This window comes from Geotrypetes seraphini, chromosome 12 (assembly GCF_902459505.1).
Source record: "Geotrypetes seraphini chromosome 12, aGeoSer1.1, whole genome shotgun sequence".
In the NCBI taxonomy this organism is placed as follows: Eukaryota; Metazoa; Chordata; class Amphibia; order Gymnophiona; family Dermophiidae; genus Geotrypetes; species Geotrypetes seraphini.
In genome coordinates, this window is record NC_047095.1 from 82,197,533 (window position 1) to 82,219,789 (window position 22,257).

Below are 22,257 nucleotides of genomic sequence, written 5' to 3' on the forward strand. Positions count from 1 at the left end.
CCATCCCTTGTGTCCAAATTCTCTCCCTTTCTGTTCCTTCCCTCCATAAATCCTGTTGGCCACCATCTCTCTCTCTCCCTCTCCTCTGTTTTTAGACCCATTATTTCTCCACCCCCCAAAAAAATCTGGCATATGCATGTCTTTTTGAACCTCCCTCCCTCTGTTGACTTCTATACCAGGGCACCCCTCCCCTGAAGGTTAAATAGTGGAGTGCTGCAGGGATCTGTACTGGGACTAGTTCTATTTAAACAGGTTTATAAATAGTCTTGAAATTGGAAAGATGAGTGAGGTGATTAAATTTGCAGATGACACTATACTGTTCAAAGTTGTTAAAAGGATTAAGTGTCTAAGAAAAAGGTCTGGGTGTCGTAGAGAATATGATGAAACCTTCTACCCAATGTTTGGCGGTGGCCTAAAATGCAAATGATACAAGAGTTATTAAAAAAGGGATGGTTAACAAGACTGGAATGTTATTTTGCATCTGTATTTCCTCATGGTGCGTCCTCACCTGGAGTATTGCATTCAGTTCTGGTCGCCTTATCTCAAGAAAGATATAGCAGCACTAGAAAAGGTTTAAAGAAGAACGACCAAGATGAAAAGGGGGTGGTACGCCTCTCGTATGAGGAAAGACTAAAAAGGTTAGGACTCTAGCTCAGAAAAGAGATGGCTGGGGGGAGATGTAATTGAAGTCTACCAAATCCTGAATGGTGTAGAATGGGTACAAGTGGATTGATTTTTTTTAATTTTTTTTTTACTGCATCAAGATTTACAAAGACTAGGGGACACTTGATGAAGTTACAGGGAAATACATTTAAAACCAATAGGAGGAAATATTTTTTCACTCAGAGGATGATTAAGCTCTAGAATGCATTGCCAGAGGATGTGGTAAAAGCGGTAATGTAGCTAGTTTTAAAAAAGGTTTGGACAAGTTCCTGGAGGAAACGTCCATAGTCTGCTGTTGAGACAGACATGGGGGAAGCCACTGCTTGCCCTGTGTCGGTAGCATGGAATGTTGCTACTTTTTGAGGTTTTGCCAGGTACTAGTGACCTGGATTGGTCACTGTAAGGGTGGGCTACTGGGCTAGATGGACCATTGGTCTGATCCATTAAGGCTGTTCTTATGTTCTAGCTGTTCTTTACTGTACCTCAAGTTCTTGACCCTCAAGGCTTGGATATTGAAAAACAAATAATATATCACTATCACAGAGTGCAAAGAGTCTTACTTCCCAGTAGACTTTTGACCAAAAATCCGCATCGAGCTCTACGAACGTGGAGATGATGCGGTATACAAATCTAAGGATTAGATTACATAGTAACATAGTAGATGACGGCAGATAAAGACCCGAATGGTCCATCCAGTCTGCCCAACCTGATTCAATTTAAATTTTTTTTTTTTTTTCTCCTTAGCTATTTCTGGGCGAGAATCCAAAGCTTTACCCGGTACTGTGCTTGGGTTCCAACTGCCAAAATCTCTGTTAAGACTTACTCCAGCCCATCTACACCCTCCCAGCCATTGAAGCCCTCCCCTGTCCATCCTCCTCCAAACGGCCATACACAGACGCAGACCGTACAAGTCTGCCCAGTAACTGGCCTAGTTCAATCTTTAATATTATTTTCTGATTCTAAATCTTCTGTGTTCATCCCACGCTTCTTTGAACTCAGTCACAGTTTTACTCTCCACCACCTCTCTCGGGAGCGCATTCCAGGCATCCACCACCCTTTCCGTAAAGTAGAATTTCCTAACATTGCCCCTGAATCTACCACCCCTCAACCTCAAATTATGTCCTCTGGTTTTACCATTTTCCTTTCTCTGGAAAAGATTTTGTTCTACGTTAATACCCTTTAAGTATTTGAACGTCTGAATCATATCTCCCCTGTCTCTCCTTTCCTCTAGGGTATACATATTCAGGGCTTCCAGTCTCTCCTCATACGTCTTCTGGCACAAGCCTCCTATCATTTTCGTCGCCCTCCTCTGGACCGCCTCAAGTCTTCTTACGTCTTTCGCCAGATACGGTCTCCAAAACTGAACACAATACTCCAAGTGGGGCCTCACCAATGACCTGTACAGGGGCATCAACACCTTCTTCCTTCTACTGACTACGCCTCTCTTTATACAGCCCAGAATCCTTCTGGCAGCAGCCACTGCCTTGTCACACTGTTTTTTCGCCTTTAGATCTTAGGACACTATCACCCCAAGGTCCCTCTCCCCGTCCGTGCATTTCAGCTTCTCTCCTCCCAGCATATACGGTTCCTTCCTATTATTAATCCCCAAATGCATTACTCTGCATTTCTTTGCATTGAATTTTAGTTGCTAGGCATTAGACCATTCCTCTAACTTTTGCAGATCCTTTTTCATATTTTCCACTCCCTCTTCGGTGTCTACTCTGTTACAAATCTTGGTATCATCTGCAAAAAGGCACACTTTTCCTTCTAACCCTTCAGCAATGTCACTTACATACATATTGAACAGGATTGGCCCCAGCACCGAACCCTGAGGGACTCCACTAGTCACCTTTCCTTCCTTCGAGCGACTTCCATTAATCACCACCCTCTGGCGTCTGTCCGACAGCCAGTTTCTGACCCAGTTCACCACTTTGGGTCCTAACTTCAGCCCTTCAAGTTTGTTCAACAGCCTCCTATGAGGAACTGTATCAAAGGCTTTGCTGAAATCCAAGTAAATTACATCTAGCATATGTCCTCGATCCAGCTCTCTGGTCACCCAATCAAAAAATTCAATCAGGTTCGTTTGGCACGATTTACCTTTTGTAAAGCCGTGTTGCCTCGGATCCTGTAACCCATTAGATTCAAGGAAATACACTATCCTTTCTTTCAGCAACACTTCCATTATTTTTTTGAGGTTTTTAATCCCAAATATCCCAAGATTAGATTAGATTAGACAAGATTTATCCATTGGAGTACTGCTATTAACTGTGACTACTTGATTCTCCCCACTCACATCATCTCTTTCACTCGGACGTTAAAACCAATAGAATACATCTTTAAGCCATATAAACCAGATTTGTTTAGATGGCAAACTGCTTTCTTCACATCTGCTTGTCTCGCTGTGTATGAAGATTAATGAATATAAAACCACTGACACGACCTCCTTTACATTTGTGGGATGTTAATGTTGTGTATTTGTTTTTAACAGACTTGAGACACACTTGACTCCTGAGATGTTCCGAACACCACTGCATGAAATTGCTTTGAGCATCAAGTTGCTGCGATTAGGAGCAATTGGTCAGTTTTTGGCAAAAGCAATTGAGCCTCCACCTCTGGATGCAGTAATTGAAGCAGAGCATACTCTAAGAGGTATGTATATATAGCCTAAGTATATGATTGTGTAGATAGGATATATACTGTTGCACCCAGAACATTAGAGGGCCGATAGGCAGGTAGCACTTTTGCTGTCTGCTGCCATCATACACCTGGATATTTGATGCTGGGCTGTTCCAGTGACTAGTATTGAATATCTGGTTTTGTTTTTTGGCCGCAGCAACTTAACTGGTTATGCCAATATTCAGCACTAACCCATTAAGTGCTTAGCAGCTAAAGATAGGCTTGCTATTTATGCAGCCTATTTTAGCTCTTAAACATAGCCAGCTAGGTGCTGAATATCTGCACTTAGCTGGCAGTGTCATGTGATATAGCTGGTTAGTGGTTAACTGCAAATATTCAGCAGGAGATAGCTGGTTATACTATTTAACTGGCATTAGCTGTTCTGGCTGGTTAAATAGTTTTGAATATCATGGAATTGATTATTTGTACTGTCTGAAGACAGTTAGAAGCATGTTGAGAATATAGTTGCATGAGCCCATGACTATTAGCTGGGAGAAAGCTCTTCCTTTAAGGAGATGGCAGTGAATCTTAAGTTTTAATGTAACTTGCAAGCATTTTCTTCAAGTTTCAAGTTTAATGGTTTTTTTGATTAATCGCTTAATCATATTTCTAAGCGATGAACAGTTTAAAATTACAATTAATGGGGGACAATACAATACAAAACTATATATAATGATATTTGGGATTAAAAGTTTAACTTAACAAACTCATATACACAAGGAAAGAGGGGAGGTGAAATACAAAATCAATATAGAAAAGTAGAACAAAAAGGGAAACAAATAAAAGGTATAATATAATATGATACAGTAAAAATAATTTGACCTATGGACTGTTAAATTAATTACAAAAGGCATCTTCCCTTAAATAAATTGGAAGGGTGTTCCAAGTCTGTGGTGCGGTAACAGAGAAAATAAATTGCCGTCTTGTATTAATAACCTTAAAAGACGGAATAGTTAGTAAATTCTGTTCGTTGGATCTCAAAGTTCTATTTGGAGAATATGGAATTAATAATTTATATATAAATGCTGGGGTTTTATTAAGGAGAGATTTGAAAGTGAGTATGCATAGTTTGTATGTTATCCGGTGGATAACTGGAAGCCAGTGCGCATTTTTTAAAAGGGGTGTTACATGATCAAACTTCCTAGTTTTAGTTATAAGCTTAATGGAAGCATTTTGAATGATTTGTAGACGTTTTATTTCATTCAAAGAGATTCCCTTAAAAAGAGCGTTACAGTAATCAATCTTAGAGATCACCAAGGAGTGAATAAGAATATTAAGTGATTTTGAACATAGAAATTTTGAAATTGATCGAATTTTTCGTAGTCTGTAAAAGGTAGTTTTGATAATATTACTAATGTGATCATGAAAATTCAGTTTATTATCAAAGATCACCCCTAAGATTTTTATATTGCTAACTAATTGAAGGGGGACATTTTTTATAGAAATGGGAGTGACAAGGGAAGAACTATCTTTCCAGGGGAAAAGCATAACATTAGTTTTTTTAATGTTAAGTGCCAATCTGTTTGAATCCAGCCAATGGTAAACTTGATCAAGTTTCTCACTGATCGCTATGATATCAGAAGTTTTATTAGCGTCTAATGGATGTAAAAGCTGGATATCGTCAGCGTAGGCAAAGACTTGGAAACCCACAGATTGGCATAAGGTCATTAGAGGGGCAAGAAAGATATTGAATCAATCTTAGAGGAAGGGGAAAGAATAGACCCTTGAGGGACACCATATGTAGTCTGTGAGGATTTACCGTATTTTCACGCATACAAACCGTGCATAACCATGCGCGTTATAGGTGTGAGCGCGTTTTACAACTTTTTTTTTTTCCGATCCGGCATCTCCCCTGCGAACCGCCATCCTCCCCCCCACTCGCGTCACCCCCCCCCCTCCCCCGCGATCCTACAACCCCCCTCAGCACCGCAAAACATCTCTTATCCGATTGGGCACCGGCACCAGCACCAATGCACAGGACGTGCCAGTGCCAGTGCCCGAAGATCCTCCCTCGTTGGGCTGGGCTGGGCTGTGCGGTGCAGGGAGATCCTCCTTCTTCCCTGTGCCGGGCTGGACTGGGCTTTGAGCATTTGCACATTCTCAGATTGAGAATCTCGGAGAGAGCGAGACCAGAAGGCTTTGAGCATGCGCAAATGCTCAAAGCCCAGTCCAGCCCGGCACAGGGAAGAAGGAGGATCACCCTGCACAGCCCAGCCCAGCTCAGCCCAACGAGGGAGGATCTTCGGGCACTGGCACTGGCACTGGCACGTCCTGTGCATTGGTACTGGTGCCGGTGCCCAATCGGGTAAGAGATATTTTGCGGTGCTGGGGGGGTTGTAGGATCGCGGGGGAGGGGGGTGACGCGAGCGGGGGAGAGGATGCCGGTTCGCAGGCCAGAAAGTAAGCGGGAGTGGGAGGAGGTTATAGCGGTATACGCGTGTGCATGCTATATAAAATTTTTTTTACAGACATGCTTTGGACCTGCGCGCTGTATGCTGTTATACACGCATGCGCGTTATATGCGTGAAAATACGGTAGATATTGAATCTTTAAAAAAAACAGTAGAGGTACGATCTGTAAAATATGATACAAACCAAGAAAGAACTTGGTCTGTAATACCAATGGATTGAAGTCTATCAAGAAGAAGTTGGTGGTCGATCGTATCAAAGGCTGCAGAAAGATCAATAGAGATTAACAGAATTGATTGATGATGATCTAGAAAGTATTGGATAGAGGTGGTCATACCAATCAAAGAATGTTCAGTGCTATGGTGATGTCTAAAACCAGTTTGGTTCGGGTGTAGAACGTTAGTTTTTTCCACAAATTCTGAAATTTGATTAAAAACTACCTTTTCTGTCAGTTTTGCCAGGAAAGGAATGTTTGCTATTGGTCTGAAGTTAGATGGATCTTCAGAACTAATATTTTTATCTTTAATAATAGGACAAATGATTGATTTTTTCCAGGCCATTGGCACAGTGTTTTGACTTAGGCTTTCATTAATTAGCGTATGGATGAAAGGACCAAAAATATCAAAGTAATGTTTGAGGATAAACGGAGGAATTAAATCAGCTTTAGAGCCCTTAATATTAATGGATTTGAGAATGGACTCAGTTTCTTTTAGACTTGGTAATTTAAATCTTGAACATTTTTAATATAATGACTCTGAAACAGTTTGCTCATGAGCAATTGTTACATGTTGATTCACTGTAAAAGTGTTTCTGATTTTGTTAATTTTTTCAATGAAGTGGTCAGCAAGTTCCTGAGCAGTGGGCATGGAGCCAATAGCTTCTGATTGTTGTTTATTTGGGATTGTTATTGTATTTAGTATGGCATAGAGAGCCGATGGATTTTTAGCTTTCAAAATTTTGTCAGAATAGAATTTCATTTTTGCTTGGTTTATTTTTAGTTTATAGAATTTAGATTGCTCATTGAATGTTTGTAAGTTAATTTGAGTTTTTTCTTTCCTCCACTTAATTCTAAAGCTCTTAATTGTTTTTTAATGAGGGAAAGTTCGGCTGTGAACCATGGGTTCTGAATTTTATCCCAGGACAAGCAGGCAGCATATTCTTAACGCATGGGTGACGTCATCGACGGAGCCCCGGTACGGACCTTTTTAACTAGAAAGTTCTAGTTGGCCGCACCGCGCATGCGCGAGTGCCTTCCCGCCCAACGGAGGAGAGCGTGGTCCCCAGTTTCTTCGTTTACGCGGAGCGAAGAAGACGCATGTGTTTTTAACGGCCGTTGAAAAACTAATTTTTGCCTTCCCGCTCGCGTATTTTTTCACTTTCTTTCCTTTTTTCTTATCGGATTCCCTTTATTTTTGTTTAAAAAAAAAACGTCGAGTTTTCCTTATTTTTTCAGGCCGGCCCTGGTGGGGCCTGTTGCCACCATACAGGTCTCCGGGTTCGATTTTGCGGAGGCCGTATTTCCATTCATGCCCCCTCAACCGGGTTTTAAGAAGTGCCAGCGGGGTGCACGCCCGATCTCCCTCACTCACCCACACAATTGGTGCCTCCAGTGCTTGGGTCCAGAGCATCGGGCTGACACCTGCACCCGCTGTGCTACGCTTAAAAAGCGTACTTTGAAAAATCGGCAGATCCAGCAAAATATTTTGTTTAGTACCGGATCTGCCATGGAACCGGCTGCGACGTCGACGGCACCACAAAAGTCGGCACCGACGACATCGACACCACCGGACCCTTCCTCAGGGTCGTTGGGCCCAGGTAAGCCGGCTAAGAAGCCTCCCACTTCCCTTGAGCGCCCTCCTGCCACGGTTGCGACACCGGCCCTCCCGGCACCGCACCGGCCCCGCAAACGCTCCGCTCCGATCTCGGTGAGTGCCTCATCAAGTTTCAAGTTTATTATATTGTTTGATTAAACGCTTTTAAAATTTCAAAGCGTTTTACATAAATAAAATAGAGTAGACTTACTTATACAATTACTATTCATATAAACATACTGGGAAACAAATTTAGACAAGAAGACAGCTGATAACATTAGGAAGGTGGGGAGGAAATACAATATTTATTTAAAGATTACATAAAAGGAATCGGCCTCCTCATTGCCGGAGCGTAGAGCGGCACCTATGGTACCGAAGAAGAAAAAAGCGGTACCGGTGCCTCCCCTGGACGACCACATCGCGGCCATACTCCAAACACAGTTACAGGAGCAGCTGCAACAACAGCTCCAACAACTGTTGCCGACGTTGCTGGCACCGCATCTTCCGGTACGGGACCGGTCCGAGCCTCACACTGTCCAATCGGTGTCGACCCCCTCGGTACCGATTAATACTTCCATGCCGGTGCTCTTGGCAGAAACACCTATAGTACATACCCGTGATGCTGCCGACCCTGTCTGGTCCCAGGAACGACATCGGTCTTCCTCACCCGGTACCGCCTCGGTGCGCTCAGGCAAATCTCTTTCAAAGACCCGCCATGCCAAGCCCTCCACACCGATGTCCAAACGTACGCACCCCGACGTTAGGGACCCAGATTTGTGGGAAGACTCCCCTCACGGTACCGAGGAGGACGCTTCGTCATCTGACGAAGAACCCTCCATGACCGACACCGTCTCCAAACCAGAGCAATCCTCTTTCTCCAAATTCCTTAGGGAGATGTCAGCAGCTCTTTCCATTCCCTTAGAGTCCGACTCTAAAAAGTCTCAGGCTTTCCTCGATGCCCTCGACTTTGAGCAACCTCCCAAAGAATTTCTGAAGTTGCCCGTCCACGACATCTTACGGGAAACTTTCTATAAAAACTGGGAAGCTCCCCTCACGGTTCCTGGAGCCCCTCGTAAATTGGATAGCTTGTACCGGGTTATTCCAATCCCAGGATTTGATAAGCCTCAATTGCCCTACGAGTCCCTCCTGGTGGAATCTACTTTGAAAGAATCTCAGGGTTCCAGTGTATATGCCTCCACCTCTCCTGGCAGAGAGGGAAAAACCATGGATAAATTTGGTAAGCGCCTTTTCCAAAATGCCATGTTAGCCAATAGAGCCAACAACTACACCTTCCACTTCTCCTTCTACATGAAGCATCTGGTGCAACAGCTCTCCTCCTTACAGAAATACCTTCCTGAACGTAAGGTCCCTCTTTTCCAGCAACATATTTCCAGCCTCCTCCAACTCAGGAAATTCATGGTTCGCTCCATCTACGACTCATTTGAGCTGACCTCTCGCGCATCTGCCATGGCGGTGGCCATGCGACGTTTGGCATGGCTGAGAGTCTCTGACCTGGACATTAACCACCAGGACCGCCTGGCTAACGCACCTTGTCTGGGTGATGAACTCTTCGGAGAGTCCCTGGACTCAACAACCCAGAAACTCTCAGCACATGAGACCAGGTGGGACACTCTGATTAAACCTAAAAAGAAGACTCCACCTGCTCGCACCTACAGACAGCAGTCTTCCTACCAGCGCAGGTTCTCGGCCAGACCTCTCAACCCGCCTCAACAGCAGCCTCGCCGACCTCGTCAACAGCATCAATCTCAGGCTCGCTCACAGTCTCACCAATCTGCCAAGCCTCTCCCTCCGTTAAAACCATCTCAGCCCTTTTGACTTTTTCCTCCAGGGCATAGCCAGTCTCCCATCATCATTGCCTCTTCCTCAGCCTATCGGAGGTCGCCTCCAAATCTTCCTCAGCCGTTGGGAGGTCATCACATCAGACCAATGGGTCCTCAACATCATTCGCCACGGCTACTCTCTCAACTTCCAGACTCTTCCACCAGACAATCCTCCCGTAGAGTCTGCTTCTCACTCCTCCCAAACCCCCCTCCTCCTGAGGGAGATCAATCCCTCCTTCTTCTCAATGCCATCGAAGAGGTGCCTCCGGACCAAAGGGGTCAGGGATTCTACTCCCGCTACTTCCTGGTTCCCAAGAAGACAGGAGACCTTCGTCCCATCCTTGATCTCAGGGACCTCAACAAGTGTCTGGTCAAGGAGAAGTTCAGAATGCTCTCCCTTGCCACGCTTTACCCTCTTCTCTCTCAACACGACTGGCTATGTTCCCTGGACCTCAAAGAGGCCTACACTCACTTCCCAATCAATCCGACTTCACGTCGCTACCTACGGTTTCAGATACAGCACCGTCACTATCAGTACAAAGTGCTACCTTTTGGCCTCGCTTCATCGCCCAGGGTGTTCACCAAGTGCCTTATTGTGGTGGCGGCCTTCCTCAGGTCTCACAACCTCCAGGTGTTCCCCTACTTGGACGATTGGTTGGTGAAAGCACCTACGTCTCCACTTGTGCTACAAGCCACTCATCACGCCATCTCTTTCCTCCATCTCCTGGGGTTCGAGATCAACTACCCCAAGTCGCATCTGCTTCCCACACAGCGACTTCAGTTCATTGGAGTAGTTCTCGACACCACACTAATGAGGGCGTTTCTCCCCTCCGACCGTCAACGGACCCTGCTCCACCTCTGTCGTCAGGTGCTCCTTCATCACTCCATTCCTGCCCGACAGATGATGGTCCTCCTGGGCCACATGGCCTCGACGGTCCATGTGCTTCCTCTGGCGCGACTCCACCTCAGGACACCTCAATGGACTCTTGCCAACCAATGGTCACAGACCACGGATCTTCTTTCTCATCCCATCTCTGTGACATCGTCTCTTCAGCAATCTCTTCAATGGTGGTTGAACTCCTCAAATCTTTCCAGGGGTCTACTCTTTCATCTACCCCCTCACTCCATTATCATAACCACGGATGCCTCCCCCTATGCGTGGGGAGCTCACCTGGGAGATCTACGCACCCAGGGACTCTGGACCCCGCAGGAGCGTCAACATCACATCAATTTCCTGGAACTCAGAGCCATGTTCTATGCTCTCAAGGCCTTCCAGCACCTTCTCTGCCCTCAGGTTCTTCTCCTGTGCACAGACAATCAAGTCGCCATGTACTACATAAACAAGCAAGGCGGCACCGGATCTCGCCTCCTTTGTCAGGAGGCTCTCAGCATCTGGACCTGGGCCACGGCCCGCAATCTCTTCCTCAAGGCTGTCTATATCCAGGGCAAACAGAACTCCCTAGCCGACAATCTCAGCCGCATCCTTCAACCTCACGAGTGGACTCTGGACCCTTCCACACTCCACTCCATCTTTGCTCGCTGGGGCACTCCGCAGGTGGACCTCTTTGCAGCACCTCATAACCATCAGCTTCCCCAGTTCTGTTCCAGACTCTTCTCTCCTCATCGTCTGACCCCAGATGCATTCCTGCTCGACTGGACGGATCGGTTCCTCTATGCCTTTCCTCCACTACCTCTGATGTTGCGGACGTTATCCAAACTCCGCAGGGACAGGGCCACCATGATTCTCATCGCTCCTCGGTGGCCTCGCCAACACTGGTTCTCCCTCCTGCTTCAGCTCAGCTCCAGGGAGCCCATTCCTCTTCCTGTGTTTCCTACTCTACTTACGCAGCAACGTCAGTCTCTACTGCATCCCAATCTGTCTTCGCTCCACCTGACAGCTTGGTTTCTCTCGGGCTGACCTCTTCAGAGAATCTGTCTCAGCCTGTCCGTCGCATTTTGGATGCCTCCAGGAAACCGGCCACCCTCCAATGTTACCATCAGAAGTGGACCAGGTTCTCCTCTTGGTGTCTACTGCATCATCACGATCCCACTCATTAACTGTACTGGACTATTTGCTCTCTCTGTCCGATGCTGGCCTCAAGTCTACCTCAATCAGAGTCCACCTCAGTGCCATCACTGCGTTTCATGAGCCTATCCTCGGAAAACCTCTCACGGCTCATCCACTGGTTTCCCGGTTCATGAGAGGCCTCTTCAATGTCAATCCGCCTCTGAAGCCTCCTCCTGTCGTCTGGGACCTGAATGTGGTTTTATCAGCCCTCATGAAACCCCTTTTTGAGCCTCTTGCCACAACTTCACTCAAACTTCTAACATGGAAGGTGCTTTTCCTCATTGCCATCACCTCTGCCAGGAGGGTTAGTGAGATGCATGCACTGGTCGCCGATCCACCGTTCACTGTTTTTCACCATGACAAGGTGGTTCTGCGTACCCATCCTAAATTCCTTCCCAAGGTGGTCTCGGCTTTTCACCTCAACCAGTCCATTGTGTTGCCTGTCTTTTTCCCTAAACCCCATTCTCATCCTGGGGAACAGGCGTTGCACACGCTGGATTGTAAGCGTGCCCTTGCATACTACCTTGACCGTACCAGGGCTCACCGCTCGTCCCCTCAGCTCTTTCTGACCTTCGATCCTAACCATCTAGGTCGTCCTGTCTCTAAACGGACGCTTTCCAACTGGCTTGCTGCCTGTATTGCGTTCTGTTATGCTCGGGCCGGTCTCTCACTGGAAGGTTCTGTCACGGCCCACAGGGTCAGAGCTATGGCTGCTTCTGTGGCTTTCCTCCATTCCACGCCCATCGAGGAAATCTGCAAGGCTGCCACTTGGTCCTCAGTTCACACGTTCACTACTCACTACTGTCTGGATGCCTTCTCCAGACGGGATGGACACTTCGGCCAATCTGTGTTACAAAATTTATTTTCCTAATGGCCAACCATCCCTCCTCCCTCTCTGTTAGCTTGGAGGTCACCCATGCGTTAAGAATATGCTGCCTGCTTGTCCTGGGATAAAGCACAGTTACTTACCGTAACAGGTGTTATCCAGGGACAGCAGGCAGATATTCTTACGTCCCACCCTCCTCCCCGGGTTGGCTTCTTAGCTGGCTTATCTTAACTGGGGACCACGCTCTCCTCCGTCGGGCGGGAAGACACTCGCGCATGCGCGGTTCGGCCAACTAGAACTTTCTAGTTAAAAAGGTCCGTACCGGGGCTCCGTCGGTGACGTCACCCATGCGTTAAGAATATCTGCCTGCTGTCCCTGGATAACACCTGTTACGGTAAGTAACTGTGCTTTACGAGCGGAAATAACTTTAGATTGTACTGGTGCAAGTTTATCTAATACTGATTTTATGGCTATGTTCCATTGGTTAATTAAGTCATCTAACGAATGAGTTCTAGATTCAGAGAAATCTAGTTTAAATGTAGAACGAATTAAATCTGAAGAAAGGTCATTGAAGTTTCTAAAATTAATTGATTGTTGCTTAATGGGTTAACTCTGCACATACTGTCATGTTAACGTCCCTCCTCCACATAACCATGCAAGCCATGGTTATGTGGAGGTTGATCTCAGTCTCATATCTGCTGCTGGTACGCTTCATATTATTTATATCAGTGTTCTTCAACCTTTTTACACCTGTGGACCGGCAGAAATAAAAGAATTATTTTGTGGACCGACAAACTATTAAGACTGAAATTTAAAAAAACCATTTCCACCCCGTCTCCGCGAGCTCGATCCCCGCAAACCATCTGATCACATCTGCACAAGCCGCAGTTATGATTTTATATTGAATGTATTTTATTAAAGTATAAAAAGAAACAATATTCTGAGCAATTGTGATTTTATAAATACAAATATACAGAGCACGGACCAACAAAACCCCTGTCTCCCTTCCTCTATATCCCCTCTACAATCAAGAAAACTGAACAAGCCAAATTATTATAGAATGCTACACAGAAATATCATGCTAACTGAATACTAGCAGGATATATATTTCACATCTGATATATTCTAATGACAAAATAGAAATAAAATTATTTTTTTCTACCTTTTGTTGTCTCTGGTTTCTGCTTTCATCTTCTTTTCACTCTTTTCCTTCCAGCGTCTGCCCTGTCTCTTCAATCCAGCATCTACGTGTTCCATCCACTGTCTGCCCTCTCCCCCTTTCATATGTATCTGACTTCTTTCTCTGCCCCTCTCCCCTATCCATCCAGCCTGTGCCTCCTCTCTCCTTTTTACAGCATTCATTCCAGCTTCACTGCTTTCTTCATTTTTATCTCTCCTACATCAGATCTAGCATCTTTAGCCCTCTCTCATTTCTCTGCTGACCCCCGTTCCAGCATCAATCTCTCTCTACTTTCTCATTCCTCTCTCTCCCCTTTCCCTCATCTGATCTCTCCATTCCACCATAACCCCTTCCCCTCCTGTAATCTCCCTGCCAGCTGTTTCCTTCCTTTTTTCCTTCTCCCTTCCCTCCTTCCTTTTTTCCTTCTCCCTTCCCTCCTCCCCCTATCTAACATTAACTCTCTTCCCATCCCTTTCCCTTCTCCCCTCCCAGCAGCATCTCTCCTTCTAACTCCCTTCAGGTCCAGTAGCAGCTCTCCCTTTATCCAGCAGCTTCCCAGCCTCCTACAGTGGCTTCCTCCCCTTCCAGCAGCTCTCAGTACTTGCCTGCAGCAGCGATTTACTTAGGTAGCCTTGGGTCAGTTGCCGCCTCTGAGGAAAGAGGAAGTTGCCCTGGCAAGTAAGAGAGCTGCTTGGAGGGGAGACAGCCACTGTCGAAGGCTCCCCAGGATCTTGCTCACACACGCTGACCATCTCTCTTGTATCTGCAGCTCTTTCCCTTCCACTTGCACCTTCCCCGCGGCCCTCTTCAGCAATTCGGCAGGGGCGGCGATCAAGACAGGCTGCCGACGTCAGGACCTTCACTCTCTGAGTCCCGCCTATTTTGTTTCAACTTCCTGTTTCTGAACAGGCGAGATTCACAGAGGGAAGGCCCCGACATCGGCAGCCTGTCTTGATCGCCCAAGGCTGGGAGGAACAGCAGTCGGCAGGAAATTTAACTGCCTACTCGATCTCGCCGGCCCTGCGCAGACCGGCAGAAATTTTCTGCGGACTGGCACTGGTCTGTGGACCGGCGGTTGAAGAACAGTGATTTATATTGTCCCAGAGGGCTTCCTTTTGGAGTTCATTGAATGTAATATGTTCGTAACTCTAGAGCAAATGTTGTTTTCATGACCTGACAAGTGTTGTTGCTTTTATGTTTGCTCTTAAATATTATATATAATTTCCTAAAAGAGGTCCATAGATCATTATTGAGATGGCCTAGGGAAATCCACTGCTTTTTCCTAGGATAAGCAGCTTAATACCTGTTCTTTAGCACTCTCCAGACCAGTAGAGGTTAATCTTTACGAATGGGTATATATCCAATCATGACCAGCAGGTGGAGACTGAAAACAAAACTGTGGGACAGTATATACTATACTCCCTTCTCTATTTCCCTCAGTCTTCTTTCAGTCTCCAGCAGGTGTTGATGTGATCTGTACCCATCTCCCTTGGTAGGGCTGTTGGAATTTGTTTAGGGGGTTTATAGTCCCTGTTTTTGGCCGGACGGAGCTTGGGCAGACCCTGTTTGGGGGTTCGTCCGACCTCGGGGGTGTCAAACCCGGCGGGTCTCGAGCGGTGTCCCTCCCCCCACTTCCTCCACCTCCCCACATTTTTTTAGAGGAGCCTCAGCAGTAAGCCTTGCCCCCTAAATCAAGCAAGGCATATTGCTTCGAGAGCCTGTGGAGTCTATTCTGTAAAAAAAAAAAAAAAAATCCTGAGGTAGTGCTAGTCTGGAGGGTTGTTTCCCTTTAAGAAAACTGTATTTTACTGTATTTTTTCATCTAACCGGCACTTTTTTATAGCTAGGTCGCGTATGGAGCAATGAGAACTCCTAAAGGGAAAAAGTGCTCATTGTGCTCCAGGTGCGAGGCACTCGTGGCCGGCCTGTGCAAGCGGTGTTCAGGCCGGTGTGGTGGAGGAGCTCCGTCGGCAGCGGCTGCAGGCGCCCAGAGCTCCCCGCCGATGGTGCCTCGCGAGTCGGCTGGGAGCAGTGGGGAAGCCCGGTCTTCCCCAATCGCCCACGGAGGGATTCCCCGAGCCGCCGACAGTCGGGTTGTTGGGGATTCCCTCTCAGCTGATATTTTGACAGCTGATGCCGACTTGCCTGTTTTAGCGGCTGGGACTGTTCAGGCTTCTCAGCCGCTACAGGCTATGGAGGGAGCATTTTTGGCGGGAAAGTCGCCATCTTCTCAGTCTGGCCCCTCCATTTTGTCTTCCACCTCAGGTGACCTTCCCCCTGTATTGGAAAAACAGGGGCAGGTTTCTGCTGGGTCCCCTGCTGTTGCAGGGAGTCCCTTGGGACCCTCGGGGGGTTTTTCTCCTGATTTATTTTTTTCCTTGTGCAGAGCCTATTTTCAGGCGGCTGGGGGTCCCGGTTGCGCTCAGGGGGTTTCGGGGAGTGGGGTTTCCTCCGCGCTCCATGCGGCTTTGCCTCTCTCGTCTGTTGTGGTGTCCCCTCCTCCTCCTCCCTTGTCCAAGCGTCCGCGGGTGTCGTGGGATGAGGATTTATGGTCGGAGGAGCGTGTCGGTCTGGATGAAGACCTGGACCTTTCTGAGGATTTCCAGGACCCTCTCGAGGGGACGGCCGCTGACGGCGGGTTGTCGGATTTCCCGTCCTCCGGCGAAGAGGCGTCAGTGGTGCGCCTTTTTCAGAGAGATGAGCTCCTGGACCTGATTCAACAGGTTTCTTCGGTGTTGCGTTTTGAGGATGCGCCGCCGGAGACTCCGCGTGTGGGGGACCCTCTGCTACGAGGGATCCGTTCCGTTTCCCGCTCTTTTCCTATGCATCAGGATATTCGGGATATTATACTGGAACAGTGGAAAACGCCGGAGGCGCCGTTTCGTTTGGCGCGCAGCATGGCTCGTTTGTATCCCATCCCAGAGGGGGATCGGGCTACTTTAGCATCGCCAGTCGTAGACGCGGTGGTCTCGGCGATTTCTAAGCGGCATACCGTGCCTGTTGAGGGCGATTCTGCCTTGCGGGACTCTGAGGAGCGCAAGTTGGAGAACATCCTTAAGCAAAATTTTCAGGTCTCTGCCTTTGGGGTCCAGGCGGCTATTTGTGGGGGGCTGGTCGCTCGCGCCGTGTTTCGGTGGGCTGAGCGTGTCCTGGATCGGGAGTCTGATGACTGGTCTCTGGTGGATCAGGAGGTGGCGAAGATTGAGATGGCTGCCTCGTTCCTCTCAGATGCTCTGTATGACTTGGTGCGGATCTCGGCTAAGTCTATGGCCTTTGGTGTGGCCGCGCGGCGTATTTTGTGGCTGCGCGCTTGGGCGGCGGATGCTGCGACCAAAGCTAAGCTTACTAAATTTCCCTTTCGGGGGTCCTTTTTGTTTGGGGAGGAATTGGATAAATTGATTCAGACTCTGATGGACTCAAAGGTGCCCCGTCTGCCTGAGGACCGTGCCCGCCCTGCGTCTCGGGGTGGCGCTGCCCGGGGGCGTTTGCGGGAGTTTCGCAAGTATCGCCCTGGGCGTGGGGCTGCTTCTTTCCCGGCTCCAGAGTTTTCCCGGGGTCGGTTCTTCCAGCGCATGCAGCCCTTTCGGGGGGCCCGTCGGGGGGCAGGGAATCCCTCCGCCGGTTCCCCCGCATCCCGTCCTGCACAATGACTCCTTGCCGGCGCCCCCTTTGGTTCCGGTGGGGGCCCGGCTGCGCGAATTTATCCCCAAATGGGCCGAGATCACGTCCGATCAGTGGGTCCTGGAGGTGGTGAGGGACGGTTATGCCCTGGAGTTCGCCCGCTCTCTGCCGGACCTTTTCCTCGCCTCTCCATATCAGACTCCTTGGAAGACGCAGGCTTTTCGCCAGACCCTTCAGCGCTTGCTAGATCTCAAGGCAGTTCCAGTGCCCCCTCCGGAGTGGGGCACAGGCAGGTACTCCATTTACTTTGTGGTGCCCAAGAAGGAGAGGACCTTTCGGCCCATCCTGGATTTGAAAGGGGTCAACAGGGCTCTCAAGATTCCATCTTTCCGCATGGAAACTCTGCGGTCGGTCATTCTGGCGGTTCAGCCGGGGGAGTTTCTCACTTCTCTCGATCTGACGGAGGCCTACTTGCATGTTCCCATTCGGGCCTCTCACCAGCGCTTCCTTCGCTTTGCGATCTTGGGTCGGCACTATCAGTTCTGTGCGCTTCCCTTTGGTCTGGCCACGGCCCCCCGGACGTTCACCAAGGTGATGGTGGTCGTCGCAGCAGCCTTGCGGTCGGAGGGCATCCTGGTACACCCCTACCTGGATGACTGGTTGATTCGGGCAAAGTCGTTGCAGGAGAGCTCCCGGGATACGGCTCGGGTGGTGGAGTTTCTCCGGTCGCTGGGCTGGGTGGTCAACCTTTCCAAGAGTCGGTTGGTCCCGGCTCAGCGTCTGGAGTACCTTGGGGTTCTGTTCGACACCTCCTTGGGGAAGGTCTTCCTTCCAGAGGCCCGGGTGAGCAAATTGCAATCTCAGATTCGCCTGCTTTTGGCGTCCCGGTGTCCTCGGGCGCGAGATTTCCTCCAGGTTTTGGGGTCGATGGCGGCGTCCCTGGACGTGGTGAGGTGGGCGCGGGCCCACATGCGTCCTCTCCAGTATGCTCTGCTCCGGAGGTGGTCTCCCCAGAGGCACAGGATGGATGTTCCGGTTCCCCTGCGAGGCTTGGCGCGCTGCAGTCTGCGTTGGTGGCTCCAGACCCCTCACCTAGTTCAGGGGGTGGGTCTGGATCTTCCGCAGTGGACGGTGCTCCTTACGGATGCGAGTCTCCTGGGTTGGGGGGCTCAGTGTCTGGGTCACTCAGCTCAGGGTACCTGGTCCGCGGAGGAGGCCTCCTGGTCGATCAACGTGTTGGAGACCAGAGCGGTTCGGCTGGCGCTGTTAGCTTTCCACTCCCTTTTGTTGGGCAAGTCGGTCAGAGTCCTGTCGGACAATGCCACGGCGGTGGCTTATGTCAATCGTCAGGGGGGCACCAAGAGCACTCAGGTGGCGCAGGAGGCGGCTCGGCTCATGGTTTGGGCGGAGTCCCATCTTCTGGACCTCTCGGCCTCTCACATAGCCGGGGTAGAAAATGTTCAGGCGGACTTCCTCAGTCGTCACTTCCTGGATTCTGGAGAGTGGTGTCTCGGCACCGTGGCGTTTCAGTTGATAGTGCAGACTTGGGGGCAGCCCCTGATGGACCTGAAGGCCACGAGTGGCAACGCCAAAGTGCCCCGCTTCTTCAGTCGTCGCAGGGACGGTCTGGCCGAGGGTCTGGATGCTCTGGTCCAACCATGGCCGACGGAGGGACTGTTGTATGTGTTCCCTCCTTGGCCATTAGTGGGCAGAGTACTTCTTCGCATTGTTCACCATCCTGGGCTGGTGGTTCTGGTGGCTCCGGATTGGCCTCGACGTCCGTGGTATGTGGATCTGGTGAGGCATCTGGTGGCGAATCCTCTTCCTCTGCCTCTCTTGGACGATCTTCTGACGCAGGGTCCCATTCCCATGTTCGACCTGTCTCCCTTTTGTCTTACGGCTTGGCTCTTGAAAGGGGTCGCCTTAGTAAGAAGGGATATTCAGATAAGGTGATCTCTACACTCTTGGGGTCCCGAAGGCTTTCTACCTCTCGGGCTTATGTGCGGGTTTGGCGTCTTTTTGAGGGATGGTTCCGGGCGCGGGGAGTGGTCTCTTTTCACGCTTCACTGCCTAATATTCTAGAGTTCTTGCAGGATGGCCTGGATAGAGGTCTGGCTTGGTCTTCTCTCCGGGTTCAACTTGCGGCCCTGTCGGCTTTTCGAGGGTTGGTGACAGGGTTTGTCGGCCATTCCTGATGTGATTCGCTTTTTGCGGGCGGCCAAGTTGCTTAGGCCTCCCCTACGGCCCTCGGTTCCCTCTTGGGATCTCAATCTGGTTCTCTCTGTTTTGGTGCGCCCGCCTTTCGAGCCGTTGGATGGCTGTTCTTTGAAGGACCTTACTCTGAAGGCGGTCTTTTTGGTGGCCATTACTTCCGCTAGGCGTGTTTCTGAGCTACAGGCTTTTTCTTGTAGGGCTCCCTTCTTGGAATTTTCTAGGGAGCGGGTTGTCTTGCGGCCTGTTCCTTCCTTTCTGCCGAAAGTAGTTTCTCCTTTTCATGTCAATCAATCGGTGGTCCTCCTGGTCTTGGGTGGTCGGGAGGATCCTCCGCAAGTTGGATGTCGGTCGGGTCCTCCGCTCTTATGTGCAGCGGACACGGGAGTTCCGGAAATCCGATCATCTCTTTGTCCTTCTGGCGGGTCCTCGTCGGGGGGCTGGCGCTTCTAAGGCTACTATTGCGCGCTGGATCAAGGAGACGATTGCTTCCGCTTATCTTCTGAGACGGAAGCCGGTTCCGGAGTTTCTCAAGGCTCATTCCACTTGGGTCAGGCGGCTTCTTGGGCTGAGTCGTCGCTCGTGCCGCCAGTGAATATTTGTAAGGCTGCGGTTTGGTCCTCCTTGCATTCCTTTGTTAGACATTATCGGGTAGATGTTCAGGAGCGTCGGGACGCGGTGTTCGGTGAGCGTGTTCTGGTATCGGCCCTTCGGGGGTCCCGCCCGTGAGAGGGACTGCTTTGGTACGTCCCATTCGTAAAGATTAACCTCTACTGGTCTGGAGAGTGCTAAAAAAGGAGAAATTAGGTTCTTACCTGCTTATTTATTTTCTTTTAGCTTCTCCAGACCAGTAGAGGTCCCCACCCTGTCTGTTGTTGTTGTTGTTTGGGCTGTTTCGCGGGCAGTTTTTTGTTTTTTGCTGCGGGTTCTAGTATTTTTCTAGGGCCGGGGAGAATTGAAGAACAGCGGCTACGGCTCGGCTGGCTTAGCTGGCGAGCTGTGGGGACATTTTCCTTCGGGTATTTCTCCTCTGCATTTTCCAACAGCACTTGGGTATGTTAATTGTTACTCCTGTTCGGAGTATTGTTTTCTTTCTGTTTTCCAGTTCTTGGTTCTGCTTGGCTATTCGGCAGACTGAGGGAAATAGAGAAGGGAGTATAGTATATACTGTCCCACAGTTTTGTTTTCAGTCTCCACCTGCTGGTCATGTTTGGATATATACCCATTCATAAAGATTAACCTCTACTGGTCTGGAGAAGCTAAAAGAAAGTAAATTAGCAGGTAAGAAGCTAATTTCTCCTTTTACTATTTGGGATCTAGCTAGATACTTTGGATCTGGGTTGGCCATGGTTGGAAATAGGATGCTGGGCTTGATGGACCTTCGATCTGTCCCAGTATGGCAATTCTTATGTTCTTATTTTGTTTAAAGGAACTGTTCAGCTTATGGCTACTCTTGTTTTTAGAGTTGGATGCCCTGGATGTGAATGACGAGTTGACACCACTGGGAAGAATTCTCGCTAAATTACCTATTGAGCCTCGTCTTGGCAAGATGATGATTATGGGGTGCATCTTCTAGTGAGTACTGTTCCCACTGTATACAAACATTGAACAGACCTGAAAAACTGTGTTCAGTATCACTTTTCTCTCCACAAACATCTGTATTGTTACATAAATTAAATGTAGGAAATTGGCCCAATGTAAGAACAGTCATATATTATAGCAGCATGTAAAGAGATTTTCTCTTTTGCTGATTTACCATATATACTGAAATATAAACCCATCCGAATATAAACTGAGGACTTGTATTCAAGTGCCCTGTCCTGCCAGGCTCTGCACCCAACACCTCCTGCCTACCACCCCATTACAGGCCTCTCCCTGGGCCTACCTTAAGCCCTGGTGGCCCAGTAGAGAGCTGGGACCAGAGTGATTCCTCCTCTGTCCTGTCCCAGCCAACTCTGAACCGCCCCGCCTCCCAGACCCCTTCAGCCTATCTTAAAATTCCTAGTAGTCTAGACGTGAATCAGGACAGGAGCAATCTTCCTACATTCATGCCCTGTGCAAATCTACTATTGAAAATGGTTGTTGCAAGTTCCCAGGGTCTCGTAAGGTTGCTGCGGGAACGCGTGACAGCCATTTTTGATAGTGGCTCTGCAAAGGGCAAGAGTGTAGGAAGATCACTTCTGCACCAATTCACTGCAGGACCACTAGGGCTTTTAAGGTAGGCTGTAGAGATCTGGGAAGCAGGGTGGTTCAGAGTCGGCTGGGGCAGGACACGAAAGGGATCGCTTCTGCCTCGGCTCACCTCTGGACCACCAGGACTTAAGGCAGGCCCAGGAGAGGCCTGCAAAAGATCTGGGAGGGGGTGGTAGAGCCCCATACTTGAATATAAACAGAGTTCTGGTATTCCCCTTCCGAATTCTATACTTGAGGTGTTCAATCTGTAGCCGTGATCCAATGTTTGCAGAAATCCAACACTTTTCTCACCATGTACTTCTACTACAGAGAAAGATACATAGCCACCTACAGTTTCAATTTCTGCAAATGATCCATGCAGACATCTTTCTGATCTGATCTGCTTTGCTTCTTTTTTGCTATTTCAAGTTTTTCTGTGGCTTCAGTGCGGTGTGACCTTTTGCGGTGGTCTTTGGCTGGCGAAAAGGAAGCCATTTCATGGAGCCAGACTGTTGCTTCACAGAAAAACTTTGGTGGATCTGTGGAGCCAGCCTGCTGTGTCCCACCCTATTCGGGCTCGAAGTCTGTCCCTCTGGGAGCTAGCTTGCCTTCTGTGTCAGAAATTTAAGCGCAGGCTGGGTGAATCCTGAATAACAGCCCTCAGGATATCAGGTTGCAGGCTTTGTTTCCCGCCCCCAATTGTATGGAGAGATTCTGAGGGGGTGGAGGTCTCAGTCGGGGTCTGTCCGACTAGCAGTCCAAAGATCTTGAAGTTTGGTC

General features: G+C 48.8%; 1 protein-coding gene across 2 annotated transcripts in view; it reads left to right on the forward strand.

Annotated features, from left to right (window-relative positions):
* The window catches only part of DHX9 (DExH-box helicase 9), a 287,744-nt gene that overhangs the window by 187,079 nt on the left and 78,408 nt on the right, over positions 1-22,257 (forward strand). For both annotated transcript variants that reach the window (XM_033916167.1, XM_033916168.1), the window contains 2 exons: positions 3,152-3,312; positions 20,769-20,880. In XM_033916167.1, coding sequence (XP_033772058.1) covers positions 3,152-3,312; positions 20,769-20,880 — 273 coding nt within the window. The remainder of the gene's footprint in view (positions 1-3,151; positions 3,313-20,768; positions 20,881-22,257) is intronic.